The following is a 22,167-nucleotide window of genomic DNA, read 5'->3' on the forward strand; positions in this document are numbered from 1 at the left end:
ACATAGATTGTATATGGGTGAAATCGAACCCACGGGATGCCTCAGTTTTCAATGAAGTAAACGGAGCAAGAGACGTGACCGCAAGGAACCGGAATCGAGGCAAGGAGCCCTCGAGTCGGGATCTGGGCAAAACGCCTGCCCTCGGAAGCATCGGGACCACGACCCCAGGTTCGATTCGAATCCCAAAAAACTTCGGAGAGCATTACCAGATAATTGAGCACGACTAACAAAGGACCGTGATATCCGTGACCAGCCGGATGTCACGACGTGAATCTTAACACGTATCGGCAGAAAATCGATGATTAGTAAAATAATTTTTTTTTACCTTTTATGGAATTGTACTTAGGGTAAAACTCCCCTACATATAGAGGGGGTATGATTATTCATTAGCCACATTGTAACACGCATATCAAGGCAATATACTCTTATTTTCTCTGTTATTCAAAGTTCTTACTTTTTGTTCATCATTAACGTGAGCCCGGGATCGAAGGCAGTCATTTCATTAAAGCTGTTACTGAGTCCGGGATCACTTCTCTTAATTGATTTGACAATTTATTACGTCCTTTATCCGTTTAATCTAACGCAATTAATCATTTGTATTGAATAAATTCGCGTATCCTAAAAATTATTTATAAATTTATTTGTTATCCGTTTTTAGGATAAACATATAAAACCTAATTCCAGTAAATTTGGCACTAAAAAGGTAGGAATGTATTACATGCAGACGAGGACAGATAAGCGCGGAGTTGGGATGGAAAGCAAAGTTAGAATAAATATATTCGCACTCGAAATTTATGCTAAATCATTAATTTGATCTTAATAGTTAAAAATTACAGTAAGAATATAGATATGTAAACATATATTTTACATTTATGAATTCAGTAAGGGGAGTTATAATCCGGTCAAAAGTAATTACATCCGCTATACTGATTATGTATAAAAGCGACTATACTATGAAGTGTTTCCTAATTCAATAACCATCGAGTACAGTGGCGGATCCACCCCTTTAAGAAGGGGTGACATGACACCCGCTAAGATGATAAATTTTTTGTATACTTATGTTTAAATTTTCTTAAACTAGGTTAAATATCTGATTCTGTGACCCACAACCGTAAACTAGACAAAGGTGTCATGACTGGTAGATCTTTTTGAAAGATTATCTCGTGTGTAAAATTCAAGTTGGAATTTATCTTGAACCTTGTCCGACTTTCCCGTTTCATTATGCTTTTTATTTTCTTTTGCCCAGTGATTTTCCTCTTCGGTTATTCCCCCAAATTTTATATTTGTCGTTTTATTATTTTTTATATTTTTTTCTCCATTCTATTATTTTATATGTAGTTTCTAACAAGAACACTCAAAAAAGAGATTCCAAAACTTTAAAATTATTAAATAAGCATTCCTCTTAATGTTAAATTTATGAGTTTTCTTCTTTCAAATCCGAAAAACTTGAATTTTAATGGGAATTTTGAATTGAGATAATTTTTTTTAATCCTTTTTATTATATCATAAAGATTTGTGTTATTCTATGGTTATTAAATAAAATAAAAATCTCTTAACTATTAAATTATGACAAAAATTTCGTAAGCATTGCTTAAAAAAATATGAGATTTGTGTTATTGATTTTTGGGGACTTGTAGTTAATTTAATTTTATACTCATGGGGTATAATTAATCTATTGAAGATACTTTTAAATTTTCTTATTCTGATTGATGTTATTCCCTTATTGAAGATGTTATCTTACTTGTGTAAATTTATTTTTAATATACAGAAAAAGATATGATTTCCTAGTAAAAATATTAATTTTACTTATGTTGTTATAATAAAGGTGTGATTCCTTATTTAAAATGCTAATTATGTTTGTTTTTTTATATCCGATATGCAATTTTTATATTTACAAATAAAAAATACCTATTAGGTTGACCCAAATAAACTATATATAAAAAAAGAATAAATATTCCTAACAAATTACATATTAATCATTATAAGGTATACATTAAAGAAAATTATGACACCTGCCATTTTCAAATCCTAAATTCGCCTCTAATCGAGTACTAGTACATTTTTATCGGAGCTTGGTGGCTTTCCTAGGTTAGTTAAATCCTAAAATAAGTGTTTTTTTTTTTTTTTTTTTAAATAAGCATTTTGATCTTTGGCCAAACAGGCTATTTCAGGAATTTTGGCACTAAAAGATTAGATATGGATTACATGCAGGGGGGGACAGGTAAGCAATGATGTGAAGTTGTAAAGACAGGGAATCACAGATTATGGTCCCATTAGAGGAGTTACTTACTCCCTGGGATTTCCTAACAAATCAGCAAATTAATTGCGCAACGGAAATTCAAGGTGCAAAATGACGAAAATAGACACATGATACGTTTTATTCCTCCTTTCAACAAAAAATTTGGTCGAATCAATCAAACCGGACGATCCACGTCACAGTCCCCCCCCCCCCTCCTTGCTCCCCACGCGGCGTTCCCTCCTCTTCTTCAAGCCGTCAACCCAAAACTCAACACTTTTACCAGTACTGTTCATCTGTTTGAACATTTCTCAGTTAGAGCGAGAAAGTTTTCTCTCTAGAGAGAGAGAGAGAGAGAGAGAGAAAGAGTTCGCTTTGATTTCAATCATTTCTTCTTTTTCTATCACATTGACGATTGTGTTTTAGTTGATACCTGAGGTTTTACGGCGTGATCTTATGCGAATGTGAATGTGAATGTCCGCTGATTTGTTTGCTGTTTTAATTGATGAGAATTGAGAAATTCAGGACTTTAATTTGCTCGAGTTGTGTTTCTGGTGAATCAGCGTGAAGCATTTGATTTGGAGGAGGTCACGACATGAGCAACCAACGGCAGGCGGTGACGGTTCGGGACCTCATCGAAGAAGCTAAAAAGCGGATTGTAATCTTGCTCCTATGTGTCATTGGACTGTCCTATATGATGTCTCGTGAGTGTCCACTTTTTTTTTCCCCAGTTTTCTCTGATGATGATGATGGTGATGAATTTAATTTCGCTCCTACTTGTTTTGATTAGCTCTAAATTAAAGGTTTGTGATGTGCTTTTTGCTGCACGGAATGTATTTTTATTGAGACGTTGATTGAATTTAATAGTAGGTAACAACCATCCCTAGTTCACGAATTTAGCATTTTAAATAGATATGGTTCAGGAATAAATCCAAGAGGAGCACAAGGCTTCCCGTGGTTTATCACTTGTTGTGACCAATGGTGGAGGTAGGAATTTCATCAAGGGGGTAAGGTATGTGTACACACTACCCTCCTCATACCCCACTTATGGGATTATAGTGGGTTTGTTGTTGTTGTTGTATTCAAAAAACTACTCTCTCGTGTTTAGGATTGTTGTGACCAATGGCGGAGGTAGGAATTTCATCAAGGGGGTAAGGTATGCGTACACACTACCTCCTCATACCCCACTTATGGGATTATAGTGGGTTTGTTGTTGTTGTTCTATTCAAAAAACTACTCTCTCGTGTTTAGGATTAACAAAATATAGCGCATAAAAAGGTTATTCACCTATATCCTACAATTCTCCAGCGAAGGAGATTCAGTTGAATCCCCGTCAATAAACATGGTTCTGCCACTGGTTGTGACATTGGTGAACATTTGTCGGGATGGTAATAGACGTCGAGTATGTTACTGCTTACTCTCTGTATGTTGAACCATGCCTCATGTGTTGCTAACAAGTTCTTTCCTTTGCATTCAACCAATTTCTCTGATTCAAGCCACCAAAGGTGCTGCAGGACTTTGAATTCACTTCTGCCTGTCAAGGGTGGTGGTGGGGGTCATATAAGATGTTCAACCTGAGTTCCTTAAGTAGTATCTCTCTACTTTTAAAGAAGCATGTTACGCGTGTGCATAGTTGAAGTCATCTGGCGCTATGAGGTTTCTCAACATACTAGATTCCCAAAATATTTTTTTTCCATTTGACAGTGTTTAGGAATGTGGTTGTTTGCTAGGTGACTCATTGAAAATCACCAAGTGTATGTAAGTATGTACAAGTTGAATGTGAGTGGGATTTGCTGCCTGCATATCATAGATATTTATTCATCTAAAATATCATTCATCTTTCCATATCTATTAATACTAGGAAAACGCCAAAATAAATGCAAGAGGTTCCATATGTTTAACGGTTCTGCCAGAGGATTAAAGTACTTGAGCAGAAGGTTAGGTCCCATATGTAATTCCCTTATAAATTAACTATAATGTCGGAGCTTGAATAGTTATGCGTTTATGATGCAAGGAGGTATCATAGTATCTACATGAATGGAAGCAAGTTTTGACTTTATTTCTCTGCTTCTCTCCCTCTTGTGCTGTGTTTCTCCACTGATAATATTTGAGGTCATTTGGGGAATATGTTCATTGAACAAAACATTCACTTAGAATATAGGTTGTTCGTAGAGAGGAAATTTGCTTCTCTCTCTCTCTCTCTCTCATACGTGTTTCTTTCTTGTCTTGCGCTAGAATCACATAGGTGCTGTGGTTATCATCATATCTTCTTTGTTCAGTACTCCTACCATGAAATTTATTTCCTCTTTGGTGAGAAAGCAGAGATTGAGGGGGAAAAGGATTCAGTAGGACAGGGGAGTGCTTTTGTCGAGACTATGTCAAATGATTATGAATAATATGAACCATATTTCCTTTAAATATTCACTTGAATTCTTGGAGATGCTAGATATTGACTTGTCACTTGATAAAGTAGTGAAACAATTGAAGACATAACAAATATAATAGGTAACCAGTTTGGTTTTATCAGTACTTTCTACCTGTATGGCTCGTAACTTTGAGTTCTTATGTCCATGTCGAAAATTTAGACATAACACAATTAGATTGCCAAATGTTAGTTTGCAAACCCTTGGAATAACTTAAAGCAATGTTGTCCAGTCATTACTTATCAAAAAAAAGAAAATAGAGATGAAGCAAAGTTGTCCAGTCAGGATTTGACTTGAATGAAGTGGATAATTATTTTGGAGAATTGCAAAAAAGATTTAGCAAGGAAGACTAACTATTCAAGTTCTGATCGCATGTGAAAGTGTGTCGTAAGCTACTATTCCAAACTTTAGAAGCTCATTTAGTTACTGAAACCGCTCTCAAACAAACGCGCAAGAAGCTTTAAACTACAGGAGACCTGTGCAAGAATTTAGAAACTTAATGTTGGACTGTTGTTTCCTCTCCATGTATAACCAAGATTAATGAGTTTGAGGGAAAATGAACTCTCCTTGCATTTTTCACATTATTCAATATGCCACTTTATGATGAAGCTCTCCAGAAGTGATCATCAGCATAAGAGGCTGGAGATAGAGGGGGTGAAAGTTCACGAAGTCGGACCACAATGAAAATAGCTTCCGTAGCTTGTTCTAGACAAAAATCCACATGGGCAAACAAAAGAAGTGGAGACAATTACACTATCAGGAACAAATTCCTAATGACTGGAAATTAATTGCATGAGTGACGTTATTCGATGATGCATACGTACTTTTTGTTCTTGTTTTTCCTTTTAGTTTGCATGGTTGGTTACCAGTGGATTTGAAATCTTAAAATTTTGTTACAAACGGAACCAGTAGAGAAGTCAGATGTTTGCCGAGACTACATAAAAAATTATCTTCATGGCGTTTTGAGAAACAATTCTTAAAGAGATCCAAGTTGAGAATTATGTGCATGGAACTGAAAGAGATGAAAAGAAAGTGCAATTTTCTTCATCGATTTGTGAGTTACAATAAATTACTTGATAACATCTCTTTCTACACCATGTAACTTACATATGTGTCACCGATATGGATTTCCTTGTCCTCATGAACTGTGTGCCCCATTTGGAAGCAATCTATTTCAATGGAAATTTAATCAAAGGCTATTATGGGAGGTTTATAAATGGAATGATCCTTTTAAATGCAACCAGAGAAACTATAATCTTTTACTGTTGCTCAAGCATTTCAGTTGACATGTTAGAGGGGATAGGAGGACCTTGACGATGATCTTCTTCTAAATGGTGCTGTTGAATGGTTATTAATACAACTTCCATAAGTATATGCTTGAGTTTCACATAAGGTTGTAGCCGTCGATAAAGTTGTAATAAAGATCTTGAGATATCAAGGTTTGAATCCACAACTACTAAAAAGTTACTTAATTGATTTCGCTTTGGTTGGAGTCCCACATCGGTTGTGGGATGGGTAATTGGTCTTCTTACATGGTCTTGGATAATACTCTCCTCATCAGCTAGCTTTGGGGTTGAGTTAGGCCCAAGGTCCATTTTTTCACATCATCTGCTTAAGTCTTGCTGGACAAAGTTACCAGACTTATAGTGGTGAGAATACCAATACCTGGTAGAATAATTGAAATGTGTGCAAGTTGTCCAAGCACCAGTATTAAAAATAGCATGAGCCTGTAATATTGCTAGACCTGATTCAAGTCGGGCTAATGCAAGAACTGTATATAAACGTCCAAGATTCCCTACGAAATATAAAGGTTCATATATTGCATAGCAAAGCCCCATTATTAAATTTCGCGATTCTTATTAGTTATGTCAATGTTTGCTTTCTTAGAAGCTTCCAGCTTTATCTAAGAGTTAAGTCTTACAGCCTTCCTTTTGCATGCCTATCATGACAAACCTTATTTTATTTTAGAAAGCACAAAACTTTTTGGTTTTGCACAAATCTTTGTTAATGAGTACCTGATAAAAAAAAGAACATCTTATTAATGAGTCTTGCATGTATCTCGACGGAGATTCTCTGTTCAGAATTTATTCTTACAAGAGTTCTCAGCTTCACTGGGAGCCTGGTTTTTGTAGTTTCTGTTGAGTGTCATTTTCTCATTAATTACATGTTAACTTTATTGTCTTTGACATTTCCGCTTACGGCTTACTATATATCTTGGCCGATGTCTATATGCCATTTTCTGTTTCCTTTCTCACCTTTGACATTTTTCAATGTACTTTCCACTTGCAGTAACAAGCTCTTCAGTTTTTGTCAACTTGCCTGCTGCTGCTCTCCTAATTGTTATCCTTCGCTATCTATCGCTGGACTTTGATGCACGAATAAAAGCTGTTACATACAAAAGCAAGTCATCCTCATCAAATGGTACTATTCAGAAGAAACAATTAGAGGATCCAAAAGCAGTTAATGAGACTTCTGATTGGAGGAAGAAAGTAGATTCACCTATTGTGGAAGATGCAATAGACCATTTCACCAGACATATAGTCTCTGAGTGGGTGACAGATCTCTGGTACTCCCGGATAACTTCCGATAGACAGGGTCCAGAGGAACTTGTGCAGATCATTAATGGCGTCCTAGGGGAAATTTCATATAGGATGAGATCTATTAATCTTATAGATCTTTTAACAAGGTTTCAAAGTTGTACTTACAGGATGCTACTGACATATTTCCTCTTTAGCTTATGTTATTCTATTTCTTCAAGGAAGTCATTCATTTGGATCATGCAGGGATGTTGTCAATCTGATATGCACTCATTTGGAACTGTTCCGTACAAGCAAAATTAGGATTGAGAAAAAACATTCAAGATCATTGACTATAGAAGAGCGAGATCTGGAACTTAAACTGGTGCTGGCTGCAGATGACAAGTTACATCCGGCTTTGTTTTCTCCAGAAGCTGAACACAAGGTAATCTCATTCTTCGTTCTTATAAGGTAATATCATTCTTTTTCCTGATAAAAACCAATAATCAATTGTTCCATTGGAGAACTATTAATTTAGGATGGCTTTATTTCACGTACACCATTTTCTTCTCTATCTGCAGGTTCTCCAACATCTCATGGATGGTCTCATTTCATTCACGTTTAAGTCAGAGGACTTGCAATGCTCTTTATTCCGCTACATTGTGAGGGAGCTTCTTGCTTGTGTTGTGATACGGCCAGTACTGAATTTAGCTAACCCTAGGTAACTATTCCTTGGGTCTTGCTTCCTGTAGCCATATGACTCTTGCTGCTGTTCTTTATTTTATCACCCAAATTTTCTCAGGTTCATTAATGAGAGGATTGAATCTCTAGTTATTTCATTAAAAAAGGCTGATAAAGGACCTACGGCAGCGGAAACAGAACACCAATCAAGTCCGAGTGCATCTGCAAAGGTATCCGCAGATCATTTTTCTCGGGTGTTGGATCCTTCTGCGAAGGGTGTTGAACTTGTTCAGTTAAAAAGGGACCAAACTAACGATACCAAGGATAATCATGCGATGGACAACGGGAATGGAACTGATTTGTCAAAGGATCCTTTGCTCTCGATTGATACACGGTCTACTCGTTCTTGGAGTTCTTTGCCATCACAAACCAACGCAGATGATGGGGGAGGTATCCAGAGACACCGTTCTGGAGGAGAGTGGGGTGAAATGCTAGATTTGGTGTCACGTCGAAAGACTGAAACCCTGGCCCCAGAAAACTTAGACAACATGTGGACAAAGGGAAGAAACTATAAAAGGAAAGAAGAGGCCAATCTAGCATCAGATTTACTCCAACAGAGTTCCTTGGTAGGGGCACCTAAATCACAGAAAGAGATTGAGAGAGAAAACAAGGTTAACGTGAGCCTATTTTTGAAGGCTAATACTCAACCTTTTCAATATCAAGAGGAAGATGAGCAAAACTTGGATGAGGTCGAATCAGAGAGCACTAGTTCTTACACTACTGAAGATGAGGAACCTAGCAGTGTGACAGGTCTTCACTCTCCTGGTATTTTAGTGTGGGATGCAAAAAATAGAAGGAACGTCAATCACATTCATCATCCACTTGAAAGTAATGCTGGTCATAAGACAAGAAAGGGAAAATCTAGCAAAGGGCATGTTCGCTCTAAGCACTTAAATAAAGTGCCATCTGCGAGGAAAAAATCTAGAGTGAATAGCCAAACAGAGCATGTATGGCAAGAGATACAAAGATCCAGCTTCTTACTAGGGGATGGAAATGATATATTAAACTCTAAAGATAACGAGAAAACAGAAGGTCCGAGTGATGACTCTGATACAGAAATATCTGGTAGAATTTCAAATGGCACGAATGCATCATCATCATCTTTGTCAACCAGCATTCTCGAAAACCACAAAATGGGTGCTAATTCTGCGAAAGGTTCTATAATTGCTGATTCCTTTTTGAAGTTAACATGCGAGGTACAGCAGTGATTGCCATTCTTGTTTTACATGTAACTTCACTTTATGAATTACTTTCACAGAGTTGGACATCCACAGATGCTATCCTTTCTTCTGTTGCAGGTCTTGAGTGCCAATATCGTAAAATGTGGCTCAAAAACTTTTGCTGTTTATTCCTTATCTGTTACAGATGTAAACAATCATAGTTGGTCTATCAAAAGAAGGTCTCTTGATGTAACTTTCTGCTTTTATCGTTATTGTGAATATCAAACACCTCTTTATCCAGAATATATCTCAACAGTATCCAGTGTCTTAATTTGTTCTGTTTGCTGCTTCTGACAGGTTTCGTCATTTTGAGGAGCTCCACAGACGTCTTAAGGAGTATCATGACTACAATCTTCATTTGCCACCCAAGCATTTCCTCTCCACAGGTCTGGATGTTCCAGTCATTCGAGAACGATGCAAATTCCTTAACACATATCTGAAGGTGGTGCTCTAACAGATAGCATCTAGAAGTGTTTTTCAACTAGTACTTTGTGATCTATACCACAGTAATTTCATGTTATAAGAGTTTGCTTTGATGTCACAAAAATGTGCTTAAGTTCTTATCTCATACTGTTTTCCTTCTCATTATCGTATATTTTATCTTCTCTAAAAAAAAAAAATCACAGCAGTTTATCTTAGTCTTAATCCTATAATTGTTATTGACTCCGTGATTTGCTGCGAAGTTTCTTCTCGCTTCCTGAAGTTGATCAAGTATAACTAGTTCTGGTGATATAGGGATTTCATGGGCAGCTTCGACTAGAAAAACATTTCATGAAACTGATTTTTATATATTCCTCTAAACTATCTTGTTCACTTTTTCTCTGCAGTTCAATTTATTTATTTATATTTTTTCTGATGTCACCTTTAATTTTTATTTGACTCTTTCTTTTTTTGTCACAGAAACTGCTGCAGCTCCCAACCGTTTCCAACTCCATTGAGGTTTGGGACTTCCTCAGTATTGATTCACAGGTTAAAAGATTGCTGATTTTTTATTTTTTGAGCTTAGATGCATCTTTTGAACAAAGAGCGTTGATCTTGTACATTGTTTTTGCAGACATACAGCTTTTCAAATTCCTTGTCCATAATCGAAACATTACCAGGTGAGTAACTGACTTGGCATGGCTAAGGGGCAGAAGGTTGGGTTTCGATTTTTATGTTAATCGTAAATGGTTCTTGTTATTCTTTCAGTTGACCTGGATGATAGCGTATGCCGCGTAAGTAAAGAACCTCTGCCCAGGATTGGCCAAAGAACTGATATCATATCCTCCACGGGAGAGCATTATGCTGAAAGAAAGGAGCGAATCATGATGCATCAACCTGTGGTGGATAAATCAAGATTTGGGAAAAAATATGTCGCACTGTCCCCTCCAAAAAGACCCATCAAAGAAACTTTTGAGGATTCAAGTAGTGACTCCGACAATGTGGTACAAACAAATAAAGTTTCAATCCCAACCATGGAAACGACGCTAAAATCAGTTGAAACTAATCCACGTGTCTCACATGCATCATCCGAATCCTTTATTGATGCTCCTGTTGATTCCTCCCTTCCCGTAGAGGTAGCTGCTACCAACTTGTCTTAAGTTTTAGGCTAATAGGTTCTTTTGCCATTGGACACCTGGGAAGAAATAGATTCGCAATGATCAGCTTGAGTTAGTGAGGTTAAAAGATATGCAAGTTACCTTTTTTTTTCTTATGATGCTTTCATTTGGTTTTCTCTTAAGAAATTACATGTAGCTTTAGCCTTTCAATGAACTAAGATGGTTACGAACCTTATTTATTTTATTTTATTGGTTTCACTGTAGTGGGTGCCTCCGAATGTAAGTGCACCTGTTCTAGACCTGGTTGACGTCATTTTTCAGCTCCAAGATGGTGGGTGGATCAGGTATCATTATTTTCCAACTGTTTTGCTCTTGGACCTGATTGATTACTCATTTCTGTTATAAACTTCTTCGGATGCCTTCCAGGAGAAAGGCATTCTGGGTGGCGAAACAGGTTTTGCAACTGGGAATGGGTGATGCATTTGATGACTGGCTAATTGAGAAAATCCAGCGTCTGCGCAGGGGTTCAGTAGTTGCTGCAGGCATAAGACGTGTTGAGCAGGCAAGTGTCGCAATTTAGTTGTTTTTTCTTATCACGGTGATAACAACAATTCAATTTGCATTTGATGACAAGAGGGGTTGCTCTGATGGTAAGCAACCTCCACTTCCAACCAAGAGGTTGTGAGTTCGAGTCACCCCAAGAGCAAGGTGGGGAGTTCTTGGAGGGAAGGATGCCGAGTTTCTATTGGAAACAGCCTCTCTACTTTATGGTAGGGGTAAGGTCTGCGTACACACTACCCTCCCCATACCCCACTAGTGGGATTATACTGGGTTGTTGTTGTTGTAATTTGCATTCCTAATTGTTGTGATTTAATCTGTTAATACGTCCTATATTATAGTACTGTTTTCCAAGATTTGTTGGTTCAAACAATGCTCTGTCCTCTTGTTATTTTTTGGTTCTTATGTATGCTTTCCTTTTTTGTGAGTGGGAATTGGGTAAAAACTACCCTCGTTAGCTTGCTTTAAGAGAAAAAGTTATAGTAGTAAGTATTGTTGTGTCTTATATATGTGCATTTAGATGACAGAGGTGTATGTTTTTTCTTAAAAGGCTGAAATGTAGCTTCAGATGACTGATGGTACCCAAGATTCTGTCATTAACATTTTATTGATATTGGATCAAGTGTTCTCATTCTTTGTGCTCCATGTAGATTCTATGGCCTGACGGAATATTCATAACAAAGCATCCAAGACGACAACGCCCTACCCCATCTACCAGTCCATCTCTTAATTCTCCTCACAACCAACCCCCCACTCCTTCATCATCACCAACGGTAGAGGATATCCAGAAACTGGATGAGATGCAGCAGAAGGAAGCAGAACAACGTGCAAACCTTGTATATGAGCTAATGATTGGTAGGGCACCCGAGAAACATGCGCCCCTGGTTATTGACCATTTCAACATTCATGAAAATCCATAATACTTTTTCCTAGTTTGCCATAATTTACTCTGATAACTTTTTACAGAAAAAGCACCTGCTGCTGTTGTTGGACTTGTTGGTCGCAAGGAATATGAACAATGTGCAAAGGATCTTTATTACTTCATCCAGGTAATATAGTCAGGGTCTTTAGAATCTGCTTTAAATATGATAATATTTCGTATCTTCATCTTGTATTGGTTTGTTCTAGACAGACACCTTTCCTGAAGAATTACTGACTGAGGCGCTGTTCCTTTTACAGTCATCTGTGTGTCTAAAACAGTTAGTCCTTGATCTTGTTGAGCTGATACTGTTGTCCGCTTTTCCGGAGCTGGATTGCGTGTTCAGTACATTGCATAAGGAGAAGTCGAAGTTCGGAGAGCTCTAAATAGATTAGTGCGTCTGTTTTTCAGACAATTTGTCCATCTTTTAAAGGAAATTATATCAACTTCCGTTTTAGTATTTTTCTCTACCTTGGCCTTCTTGAGAAAATCAATTTTTGCTTACGTGGCTTGTGCGCTCACTTGTGCGCAAAATTTTGTTCTGGATAATTTTTCTTAGACAACACAAATGTTAAAAGCTAGAATCAACTCCCCGGAGAACATGTAAATTAGATTATTTTTTTTTTGAAATATTTTTGTGGGAAGACTTGTGTAAACTACATTTGACCAACATTGGAGATACCCTTGTAAATCTTTGAGGTGGGTATAAATATACAAGATATTTATCAGTAAAGTTGATATGCAATTACTCCACAACACAGTATTTTACTGTTTGATTGTTCTGCCTCACAATCAGTGTCCAAGTTCATTGCGAACTTTACTCCTATAGAAGATCAATGTTTTCAAATATGTAGTATTTAAACGACTGGCCATTAATTCATAATACGCTCATTCCTATTCTCCAAGGTTATCAATCAGAGCAGAAGCACGGTAACCAGCAATTGAACACCACTGGGCACTGAGAATGGATAAACGACTGCGTTAAATGCCAAAGCTCCTAAACAACGAATATTCCTAATAGTAAATCGGCAAGCAAAGCCCCAAACAAACTGAGTGTTCCTACTAATAAATCGGCAAGCATGGCCCAAATAAAACTTTCAGAAAACCTACAGAAGGCCACTCCCGTTCATTGATTTGCCAGAATACAACAGCATTCTGTTGGATACAGTGGAATCCAACACCAGCTAGCGCAACAATTACACCAAGTACTTGTTACCTTCAACTAGCATAAACGCAGCCGAACTACTAAATCTTGTACCAGTAGCTTTGTCTACCAAAGATTAAGCAACCAAAGTAATTTTTATCTCCTATGTGATTTGAAGTTGACTCGCATGATTTCACTAACTTCATTAGTAATCACTTCATTGACCACAATCTGAAGTCAACAAGGAAGCATTTTATTTCCTTAGTAAACCATTAAATTCAAGGCTTCGCCAACTTTTACTTCCATTAGAAATGACATCTACCTACTATATGAATATGCACATCGCATATGCATTCGCCAACCAAATGATGAATAATCCATCATAAAACTGTCCTACTAGCAAACGCAGGTCAGTTAAGACTACATGAACAAGTCAGAAAGATTTTCATCGCATTTGGTTTAAAAGCAACAAGCAATAAAAGATACGAATACCGGGGGCATAGGTGGGGTAAACAAAACCTCAAACTTCAAATTCAAAAAAACTTAAGACATGGAAAGGGAGTTCAGACTTCGGAGCAACCAAAAATTGAAAACGGCCTATAAAATCCCTTAATGCCAAAATGCCAATTTCAACAACACATTTCCAAAATTTAAGCACTTCTAACTTTGATTGGGCATCAAATCCCGAAAATAACCAAAATGATGCTAATGTTATAAAAAGTACCCTCCCTCAATAACCCTCTCAAAGGGCCTCAAGCAGAAACTGCTGCAGCCTTCTTCCTTGGTGCAGCTTCAGTCCCTGGACAAACATTGCATACTTATTAATACAGGTGATTCAGAGCCTTAACTGCACAAATTATTAGATACTATTGGTACTTTCAGCAAAAACAATTGGGCGCGGAGAGCATAATATATCTAGCTCAATTAGCAAACTCTAACCTAAAAGCTCTAAAACTATAATTGATACGTCGATCACGGAAAATGCAGAAACTCAGATCAGAAACAATGGCAAGCCATAAAACGTCGTGTACCTTCTCTGAAACCGGTCTTGAATCTGCGAGGAACATTGCGAAGGTACCTCATGCGTCCAGTACCAGTTGTCTTTCTGCGGAGTGCCTTCTCGCTCCAGTTATCTATATATCAAACCTAGTATAAGGATTTCATTGCGTTTTATGCAATACAAATGATGGGGAAATAGGCGAAGAAAAAGAGCAATTACATTTCCTCAAACGGGCAGCAGGATAAGCACAAGCAGAACAACGGCTCTTCTGGAGATGGAAACTGCGGCGACCGCACCTCACACATAGTGTGTGAGTCTTGTTCCTCCTCTTACCGAAACTCCCTGTTCCCTTCCCCTATTATAATACAAAATCCACATTCAATTTCGCATCGTCACCCTTTGCACGCGTAATATGTAATAGAGGGGAAGAAAAGAAATGGATTTTCACTTACCATTGCAGTGCAGTTGCAGAAACCCTAGCGTCCTCCTCCTGATCGACTAAGAAAGATGAAGTGCGGCGATAATTGCAGTGTTTATACTTGGTGGTTGAGATAGGGCTTTAGGGTTCTTCAAATGGGCCGAAAAGGTTTTGGGCTAAAATTAATCTTATGTAGCCCACTCGACCTCTTCTATTATTGGCCTGGGAAACTTAGTAACACGTAATCATTATGATATCCATTTTTTAAAAAAGAATTTAGGATTAATGACAAACACGTTTAACTAATGAGATATGCATTCATTAGTTTACATAAATTATAGTATATTTTTCGTTTCAATCTTATCTTTGGTAGTTTTATCATAAATTTTACATTTTATCATAATCATTATTGTAAATTTTATAGTGTTTTTCTGGTAAAAATAGCACGGGCTAGCCAGTTTTCGGCCTGGTAATTCAAAAATAGCTAGCGTTTGCAAAGTTATTGAAAAATAGTCATTATTTTGCTGCAGCACGTACCGGTCCAGCATAATATACTGGAGATTGGTGCACTTGTGTATGAACTTCCAGCATATTATGTTGGAACTCCGATACGTAGAAAGTTCCAACATAATATACTGGAGATTGGAGCACTTGTGTATGAACTTCTAGCATATTATGCTAGACCGGTATATTATACTGAACTCCATTATATTATGCTGGAATATTTTTCGGATTTTGAACCGTGTTTTCGTTCAAATTTATCTTTACATGAAAAGTGACTAAATTTCGATTACTTTTGATACTGTGGCTATTTTTCAATTATCACTTGTAAATTTGGCTATTTTTGAATTTATTTTCTTTCCCCAATCAGTGTTTAATATTTCTTTAAGGCCCGACTAATTCAGGTTCCGTTATAAACACTCTACCAGAGGCACACATTTTTTTTTTTTCTTCTTCTTTTGTTCTTGTTGTATCACACGTCAATTACCTAACTCGTGAATAATGTGAAAGTTTTAGGTAGTTTTATAGTGACTAGATGAGTATGAGAATTCAAATACAATGATGAAGATCCTTCAATCCTTCCAAAAGAACTAAAAGCTGTTATATTTATTCAAAGGAATGAAAGAAAACCTAAAATGACCTAAACTTCTATTTTTAGTCTTCTAAAAATTCTGAAAAAAATGCCCCTAGTATCTATGCATTAATATCTCCTGCTGTTTATTGGCTTTTTGATTCAGTTGCGCTATAGTAATATTTATGCCATCGACTTTGTGATTCAACCTGTGCCCTTCGCCGGAAAATTATACTATTTTGCTAGATATTTTATTTTATTTTATGTATGTTTACTATATGTTGACTCCCTTAACTTTTCGGTATATCTAATTATTTATATTTTGATACCCCTTGATGAAAATTCTGAATCCGGTCACTGAATTCAACTAGGTGCAGTTTGGATCTGCTAGGCGTTGGTCTGATATAAAACTGCTTATTGAGAGTTGATTGTTTGGTATAAAGTAAGAGCAGATTATAGGAATTTATTATTGAAATCGACAATACTAGTGGTAGCATGTTGAAGTGTTAACTGTAGGAAAGAGACTGAAGCATTGAGGTTGAGCATCATCTCGTCACCCACTTCAATCATCTCTGCTGTTTGCCCCTTATCCTCTTCAACCAACAGTGTATCAATCTTTTAATGATTGGGGTCCAAAACAGCTCTTACCAAATCTACCGCATTAGAGGTTAATTAAGGCCTCCCTTATTATTACTTGAGGTCCCAGTGGTGGGAAACTTCACAAAAAATTTAGGTGTACTGTTTAGTTATGTATGTATTAATCACATCAAGCACATTCACCCAACTCACTGTTCAACCTTTTATTTATAAATGAGTCTTTTCCGAGCAGACAGTCGAATAATGATCATTATTGAGATTTCATTTCCTAATTCCGCCATTCAATTATTCCTACGAATGCAGCTCAAGCTTTTAATGAAACCGAACCTAAGTTCTGTCCCTAGGAATTCAGCCTACGCTTAAATTCCTTCCCTCTTAAGGGTGGACAGAACAAGCAATTCTAATTCCAGGAAACTTTCTCATTCTACCTCCTTGAAAATAAGCTTTCAGCTTTTCTCCTCATTCTACCTCCTCCTTGCAAATTTTCTGTGCAGAGGGTAGGGTCAGAAAATTCAAGATATCAGAAACACAAAAAACATATCTGAAAAAACAACTAAAGCATGGAAGTCAAACAAAAAAAGTGAGGAATGTCCCTATGTGTTTCATAGCCTTTTAGCCTTTTGTCTTCAGCTAACAAGGAGCAAATCAGGTGTGTCCGTACCCTATATTTTTCATTTATTTGTACGTGTTACAAAATACAAACTACTTTATAGTTTAACTTCTTCAAAGAAGCCAAACAAGTTGCAGTATCTCTTGCTGCGCAGATAGAAAAATCAGATGGAAGAGTTGTACAATAAGATAGAGCCACAAATGCTGCTTAAGAAAACCATCCAGAAGACCAAAAATTTCCTCCACAAAACTCCCCGTAATCTCAAGTCGTTTCTCTTTGGAGGTCACCACAAGCTACCTAAAGCTGCTCGTCACTTCAATCCTTTTTTCTCCGGTAGCAAACGAATCTCAAAGTCTAGCATTCCAGAGTTGGATGACTTTTACCGGAACTACTATCAACAAAGGCATCAGCTTGATCACAATGACATTCTAGATAGAAAGAATTCTGGCAAAAATACAAAGAAATCTCAAGGGATTGCTGAAGTAGAATGTAGCGAAAGCCAGAGGAAAATTGCAGTGCGGTTTGGTATGAAAGACATAGAAAGAGAAAGCAGAAAGGAAGAGGAGAAGAAAGGGCGAGAGATCTTGACCCGAAGCACAAGTAAAGGGAGTCTTAGGTTGCTGCAGAAGATGGAGGAATTAGAAATGATGGATAGGGAAGACGTGGATCATGAGCTAGATATAGAAGAAGTGCTCCACTACTACTCTTTGCTAAACAGCCCAGTTTACGTTGACATTGTTGACAGATTTTTCTTGGACATGTACACCGAGTTCTCAATTCCAAAACCATCAGGCAGTCTCAACAATTCAATGCGAACACTTGGTCCTCTCAAGCTCTAAAACAAACAAGTATACCTTTGTGTGTGCCTCTGAGATTGTGAGTGGTGATGCAATTTCCTATCGTTTACTTGTCTTCCTGTTTGCTAATTGTTATTCACTTCATATCAATTAAAAGATCCAGGAATGTGTGTGTTTCTTTACTATTTTGTTGGTGTAATATGATATTCAAAGTATAACTCTGGTCAATAGATATTTTTACTGGAATGTGCTTTCTTAAGAGACAACCTGACCTACTGATTGACCATAATGAGATCTCGAATATGCCATTAAGAGAAGTGACCAAGCTAATACTGACAGATTTGTGTCTTTTAAGCCTGTCCAATTCGTACAAACAAAACCAGTACGCTTAACTACTATGCACTATGATATGACAGAAATTTCAAGAAACGAGTAAGTGGAACTGAGAAGAGGCAGTTCAATGATAGAGGGACCAAAAACCAAAATTGCAATAGGCTAAACAAGTGACCAAACCATTGATCTTTTTCAGGAAACTTTCCGGCAATCTTTGCGCACCTGTCCCATTGGTGCAGTGAGGACTCCCAAGTTGGAAAGCTTCATCATTACCAAACCGAAATCTTTGTGAAACAAAGACACATCTGAAGCATAAGCTTGGACCCAAGTTTTAGTTTCTTCCCCTGCAGTCAGCTGCTGATCCACATAGAGTATTCCCCTGCCTTGTAGAAGACTGCGGAAATATAGTGTACCAAAATTTGCTCCTGGTCCTTCGTAGTCCATCTTCATTGCTGGCTCCTCAACCAGTGCAGATGCTAATTCATCGATAATAGATGATGGTGAAGGCGATGATGAAACTAGTTGGGATGGCGATTGTGATTTTGATGCAGGCGACATCAAAGAGGCTTGATTTGTGTTGCATTTGGACCTCAAGAGACTGACAAACTCCGAGTTCATAGTAGGGTCGGAGCTATTAGTCCCGCTGAAGTTGTAGAGCCTGTTGATGAAGAATTTGCAGTGGATCACTCCAGTGCTGTGAGCACCTGTTGCAAATAACTCTAAGCAAACACTACCTAAATAAACACCAGATTTCATCTGTGTAAGTACACAGAACTTAAGATTCCTACGAGTAGTAAAAATACAATACCTAAGAGGCTTACTGCCTCCCTTTCGTCGAAACCTTTGGATGAGAATGACTCAATCATCTTGGAAAGATCATCCTGAGGACTAGGAAGCTCAAAAGTTGCAATTTCTCCGAAGGAAGCCACACTGTCTCTCCTTCCTGTTTTCAGCGGGTAGAAAGGGCCACCAGTCTGAAATTAATGAAGTTTCTTCATTTGTGAGTTGTGTTACACACACACACACACACACAAAAAAAAAAATAAAAAAAAAATAACAGAGAGATAGAGCGATTACCAAAATAACACTTTCTCTAGCAGCCAAAACAACAGCATCAGCGCAAGAAACAACTCCTGGACAAGCTTCTTCAAGCTCTGATTTAATGATATCTATTGCGTCGAAGCCCTTCAATGATTCGTTGGGAGGAGATTCTTTCTCGCTATGAAATCCTTCAGCAGGGTCCAGTAAAACTGATGCATCACACCCCTATTATTTCGCATTGATTGATTAGAAAACAATGAGTCATCACAACTGAGTTTGACTTCACAAGCACAATAAGAATTTGTCCCCAAGATAACATGTTCCAAGTTCATGCTTCGCCCTTAGACATTCACTATACTATTTGAGTTGGAAAGGAGAAAACAAAATCTCTCACGATAAAGAGCTCATTTGTAAGCACAATCAGTAACAAATAAACATGCGAGAAGAAGAGTTCACGCTGAGAACTTAAAAAATAGTTGCGCAGAATTAGTAAGTCACGTTAACCACTAAACCAAAGAATTGAGTCACATCACACACACAAAAAAAAAAAAAAAAAAAAAGGTAGAAACCTCTGATAACGCCTCTGTTTTATCATTGATCGGAAAGCATTCCAAATCATAATAAGAGAATTATCAAAGCTCAATTTAATAAACTTCCTCGATAAAAATCAAACAGAATTACCAGAACTAATTAAAAATACTTCAAACTCACGCTTCGCCATTGGCCATTAACCCTAACTTTAAGTTAAATTAAATTGCATAACCAAAAATGAAAAAATGCACTGATGTATAAAACAAAAGCAGAAACAAGAGATTATAGAAGACAAGTAGTTTAGGAAAATGACCTCAACAATCAAAGTACTTCAAACACCGTTAAGTTGAAATAGCATAATTAGTCAAAAACGAAAAAAATGCACTGATGTATAACGACACAAGCAGAACAAGATACTATATACAAGTAGTCTTAGGAAACTGAAGGAAAATGACCTCAACAAAGCAGTCGTGGAAAGCAAGTCTCAACAAAGCAGGAGCAATCTGTGGTCGCTTTTTGAAAAGATCTCGAACACTTGATCGGATGATTCGCTCAGCTTGAGGACAAGTTTGATGATAGTAATCGTATTTCAGGGATTCCCGAGCCCCTGTTTGTTGTTGGAGCTTCCTCTCCACATGAGAAGTAGTAGCAAACATAGGAAGAGGCGGAAACGAGTCAATATCGAAGATATACTGAGATTCATCATCAGATAAGGAGCAATATTTGTCGTCATGAGAAGAAAAATTGTTATTTGTATCAATGTCGTCTTGGTTCTGCAAAGAGATGAGAATACACAACAGAAACACTAGAAAGCTCAATTTCCGTGTAAAATCCATGGCAAATTGAAACTTGCGAGATTTTTTTGATAGCTTTGAGAAGAAGGCGGTTTTGAGCATGAAACGAAGAGCGGGAATGGAATAATTGGTAATGGAAATGTTGTTTGTTACTTGTCAGTGAAGCTGGCTAGCTGCGTACCGTAACTAACTCTCACTGCCTTAATAAGAATGCCCTTTATCTTTCCTCTATTTACATTTCTGCCATCACGCTACTTCACCTGAGAAAGTGGCTAATACGTTCAGTCTCGAAAAGAATGAAATTAGTACCAAAGTAGGAGTGTTATTTAGGGAGCCAATCAAATTTTCATTACAATTTGCCAGAATACTTTAACAATGAAATTGTTATTGAAAGTACTAGTTTCTACTGTCTTGCATTGGCGGACCCGAAATTTTATGCAAGCGGATTCAATTTAAAACGACGTTAACCAATACGATGGTTGTAATAAGCGTAATTTGTCCCCACTTTTTTTTTTGGGTTCACAAAGGTATCTTAAAATGAATAATTAAATAATAATAAAAGGAGGTCCGAATTCTGTTCTTCTTTCAAAAAAAATAGGGCATGAAACTTAAAACGTTTAACAAAAACTAATTACTTTAACTAAAAATGTTAACAGTTACTTAGTTTTACATTTTTATTTAAACTTAAAAAAATATTCTATTTACCCAATTTATATTTTAGAGTTTTATTAAACTCTAAAAAAAATAAAGTTATTAATTTACAAAAATAATAGGACAACAAAAAATAAAGAGTTATAACTTAAAATAAACTAGTACAAACTATAAAAGAAGATAGCTTATAAAGTGAACTAACAATTTAATTGTAACAAAAATAAACAATTTAGGATAACCTAGTTTAATATGAACTAACACATTACAAATAATTTTAAGATATGCACTTGCATATTTTAGCAAAAAATATTGTAAGATTTCATCTACTGAAGTTAAATAAACTGTAGATTAATTCTTATTGGATTTCATTAGGAGATCAAATATAAAATAAAATAGATATAAATTAGAAAATAGAGATAAAAGAAAATAAAAACAAACTAAAGGAATAAACTAGTGCACTTAAGGATGCACACAGGAATAAAACTAAAAGAGTGCCAATCCCGCTTCGAACTCAGGACTGCTAAGTTAACTTGAACTCGCTAGACCACTTCCTCCACCGGATGAAGTTGTATAAAGTAGGTTAAATTATCTGATATATTCTCATTTTACAGAATTTAACTTACGCAAAATATAAAAAATTTCAATGAAGCGGATTGATTTGACCCCGCTTGACCCTATGTGGGTCCGCCCCTATCTCTAAGTATGTAAATATATCAAAAAGTTACATTCTCACGGTCTAAATTACAGTGATAAATTCATTTACCATAACACTAATTTTTTTTCTTTTGTGTGTGTGCGCCTCATTTAATTGTTATTCTGAAACACAAATTCATAGGTGGTGGGAAAAGGGTTCATATCTATTGTGTACGGGACACTACCTCTATTTCAATTTATGTGAATCTATTTTCTTTTTAATCCGTGCCAAAAAGAATTACCCCTTTCCCTATTTGAAAACAATTTAGCTTTATATAATTATTTATTACCACACAAAACATATGTACTTCATTTTACACCACAAGTTCAAAAAT

General features: G+C 36.7%; 4 protein-coding genes across 6 annotated transcripts; 2 read left to right on the plus strand and 2 right to left on the minus strand.

Annotated features, from left to right (window-relative positions):
• Positions 1-2,281: 2,281 nt before the first annotated feature.
• LOC104105221 (uncharacterized) lies at positions 2,282-12,884 on the plus strand. Of its 2 annotated transcripts, XM_009613474.4 has the most exons (15): positions 2,294-2,940; positions 6,949-7,345; positions 7,443-7,620; positions 7,757-7,896; positions 7,978-9,112; positions 9,215-9,315; positions 9,434-9,578; positions 10,037-10,105; positions 10,191-10,236; positions 10,325-10,692; positions 10,939-11,018; positions 11,101-11,236; positions 11,883-12,087; positions 12,199-12,281; positions 12,412-12,884. In XM_009613474.4, exons 1-15 carry the CDS (start codon positions 2,832-2,834, stop codon positions 12,535-12,537), a joined length of 3,318 nt encoding a protein of 1,105 aa, XP_009611769.1. In that variant the 5' UTR covers positions 2,294-2,831; the 3' UTR covers positions 12,538-12,884. The 2 variants fall into 2 exon arrangements, 1 of the variants encoding a protein (XP_009611769.1); XR_004509385.2 differs by lacking the exons at positions 11,101-11,236; positions 11,883-12,087; positions 12,199-12,281; positions 12,412-12,884 and having other exon boundaries at positions 2,282-2,940; positions 10,325-10,794; positions 10,939-11,019.
• A 915-nt stretch (positions 12,885-13,799) lies between these two features.
• LOC104105220 (large ribosomal subunit protein eL37x) lies at positions 13,800-14,904 on the minus strand. Its single transcript, XM_009613473.4, has 4 exons — positions 14,748-14,904; positions 14,515-14,650; positions 14,327-14,428; positions 13,800-14,094 (listed from the first exon to the last, which is right to left on the minus strand). Exons 1-4 carry the CDS (start codon positions 14,748-14,750, stop codon positions 14,048-14,050), a joined length of 288 nt encoding a protein of 95 aa, XP_009611768.1. The 5' UTR covers positions 14,751-14,904; the 3' UTR covers positions 13,800-14,047.
• A 1,717-nt stretch (positions 14,905-16,621) lies between these two features.
• On the plus strand, positions 16,622-18,035 carry LOC104105219 (uncharacterized). Of its 2 annotated transcripts, none has more exons than XM_009613472.4 (2): positions 16,622-17,031; positions 17,130-18,035. In XM_009613472.4, the coding sequence occupies exon 2, from the start codon at positions 17,160-17,162 to the stop codon at positions 17,829-17,831; it is 672 nt and encodes a 223-aa protein (XP_009611767.1). In that variant the 5' UTR covers positions 16,622-17,031; positions 17,130-17,159; the 3' UTR covers positions 17,832-18,035. The 2 variants fall into 2 exon arrangements, with proteins under 2 accessions (XP_009611767.1, XP_009611766.1); XM_009613471.4 differs by having other exon boundaries at positions 17,147-18,035.
• LOC104105218 (putative Peroxidase 48) lies at positions 17,538-20,640 on the minus strand. Its single transcript, XM_009613470.4, has 4 exons — positions 20,150-20,640; positions 19,200-19,388; positions 18,931-19,096; positions 17,538-18,826 (listed from the first exon to the last, which is right to left on the minus strand). The coding sequence occupies exons 1-4, from the start codon at positions 20,588-20,590 to the stop codon at positions 18,315-18,317; spliced, it is 1,308 nt and encodes a 435-aa protein (XP_009611765.1). The 5' UTR covers positions 20,591-20,640; the 3' UTR covers positions 17,538-18,314.
• Positions 20,641-22,167: the final 1,527 nt, after the last annotated feature.

Source organism: Nicotiana tomentosiformis, chromosome 3 (genome assembly GCF_000390325.3).
Source record: "Nicotiana tomentosiformis chromosome 3, ASM39032v3, whole genome shotgun sequence".
Taxonomy (NCBI): Eukaryota; Viridiplantae; Streptophyta; class Magnoliopsida; order Solanales; family Solanaceae; genus Nicotiana; species Nicotiana tomentosiformis.

What these genes read in the sequence shown, in the direction of transcription:
- LOC104105219 (XM_009613472.4), top strand. Translation starts at nt 17,160, where the DNA reads ATGGAAGAGTTGTACAATAAGATAGAGCCACAAATGCTGCTTAAGAAA.
- LOC104105220 (XM_009613473.4), bottom strand. An exon ending in TGCTGCCCGTTTGAGGAAAT is followed by an intron (nt 14,429 to 14,514) that starts GTAATTGCTCTT and finishes TTTGATATATAG; the next exon opens with ATAACTGGAGCGAGAAGGCA. An exon ending in CAAGACCGGTTTCAGAGAAG is followed by an intron (nt 14,095 to 14,326) that starts GTACACGACGTT and finishes ATGTTTGTCCAG; the next exon opens with GGACTGAAGCTGCACCAAGG.
- LOC104105221 (XM_009613474.4), top strand. Translation starts at nt 2,832, where the DNA reads ATGAGCAACCAACGGCAGGCGGTGACGGTTCGGGACCTCATCGAAGAA. An exon ending in AGTTGGTCTATCAAAAGAAG is followed by an intron (nt 9,316 to 9,433) that starts GTCTCTTGATGT and finishes TGCTTCTGACAG; the next exon opens with GTTTCGTCATTTTGAGGAGC. An exon ending in TCCTCAGTATTGATTCACAG is followed by an intron (nt 10,106 to 10,190) that starts GTTAAAAGATTG and finishes TTGTTTTTGCAG; the next exon opens with ACATACAGCTTTTCAAATTC.
- LOC104105218 (XM_009613470.4), bottom strand. Translation starts at nt 20,590, where the DNA reads ATGCTCAAAACCGCCTTCTTCTCAAAGCTATCAAAAAAATCTCGCAAG. An exon ending in CTAGAGAAAGTGTTATTTTG is followed by an intron (nt 19,097 to 19,199) that starts GTAATCGCTCTA and finishes CATTAATTTCAG; the next exon opens with ACTGGTGGCCCTTTCTACCC. An exon ending in GGAGGCAGTAAGCCTCTTAG is followed by an intron (nt 18,827 to 18,930) that starts GTATTGTATTTT and finishes TATTTGCAACAG; the next exon opens with GTGCTCACAGCACTGGAGTG.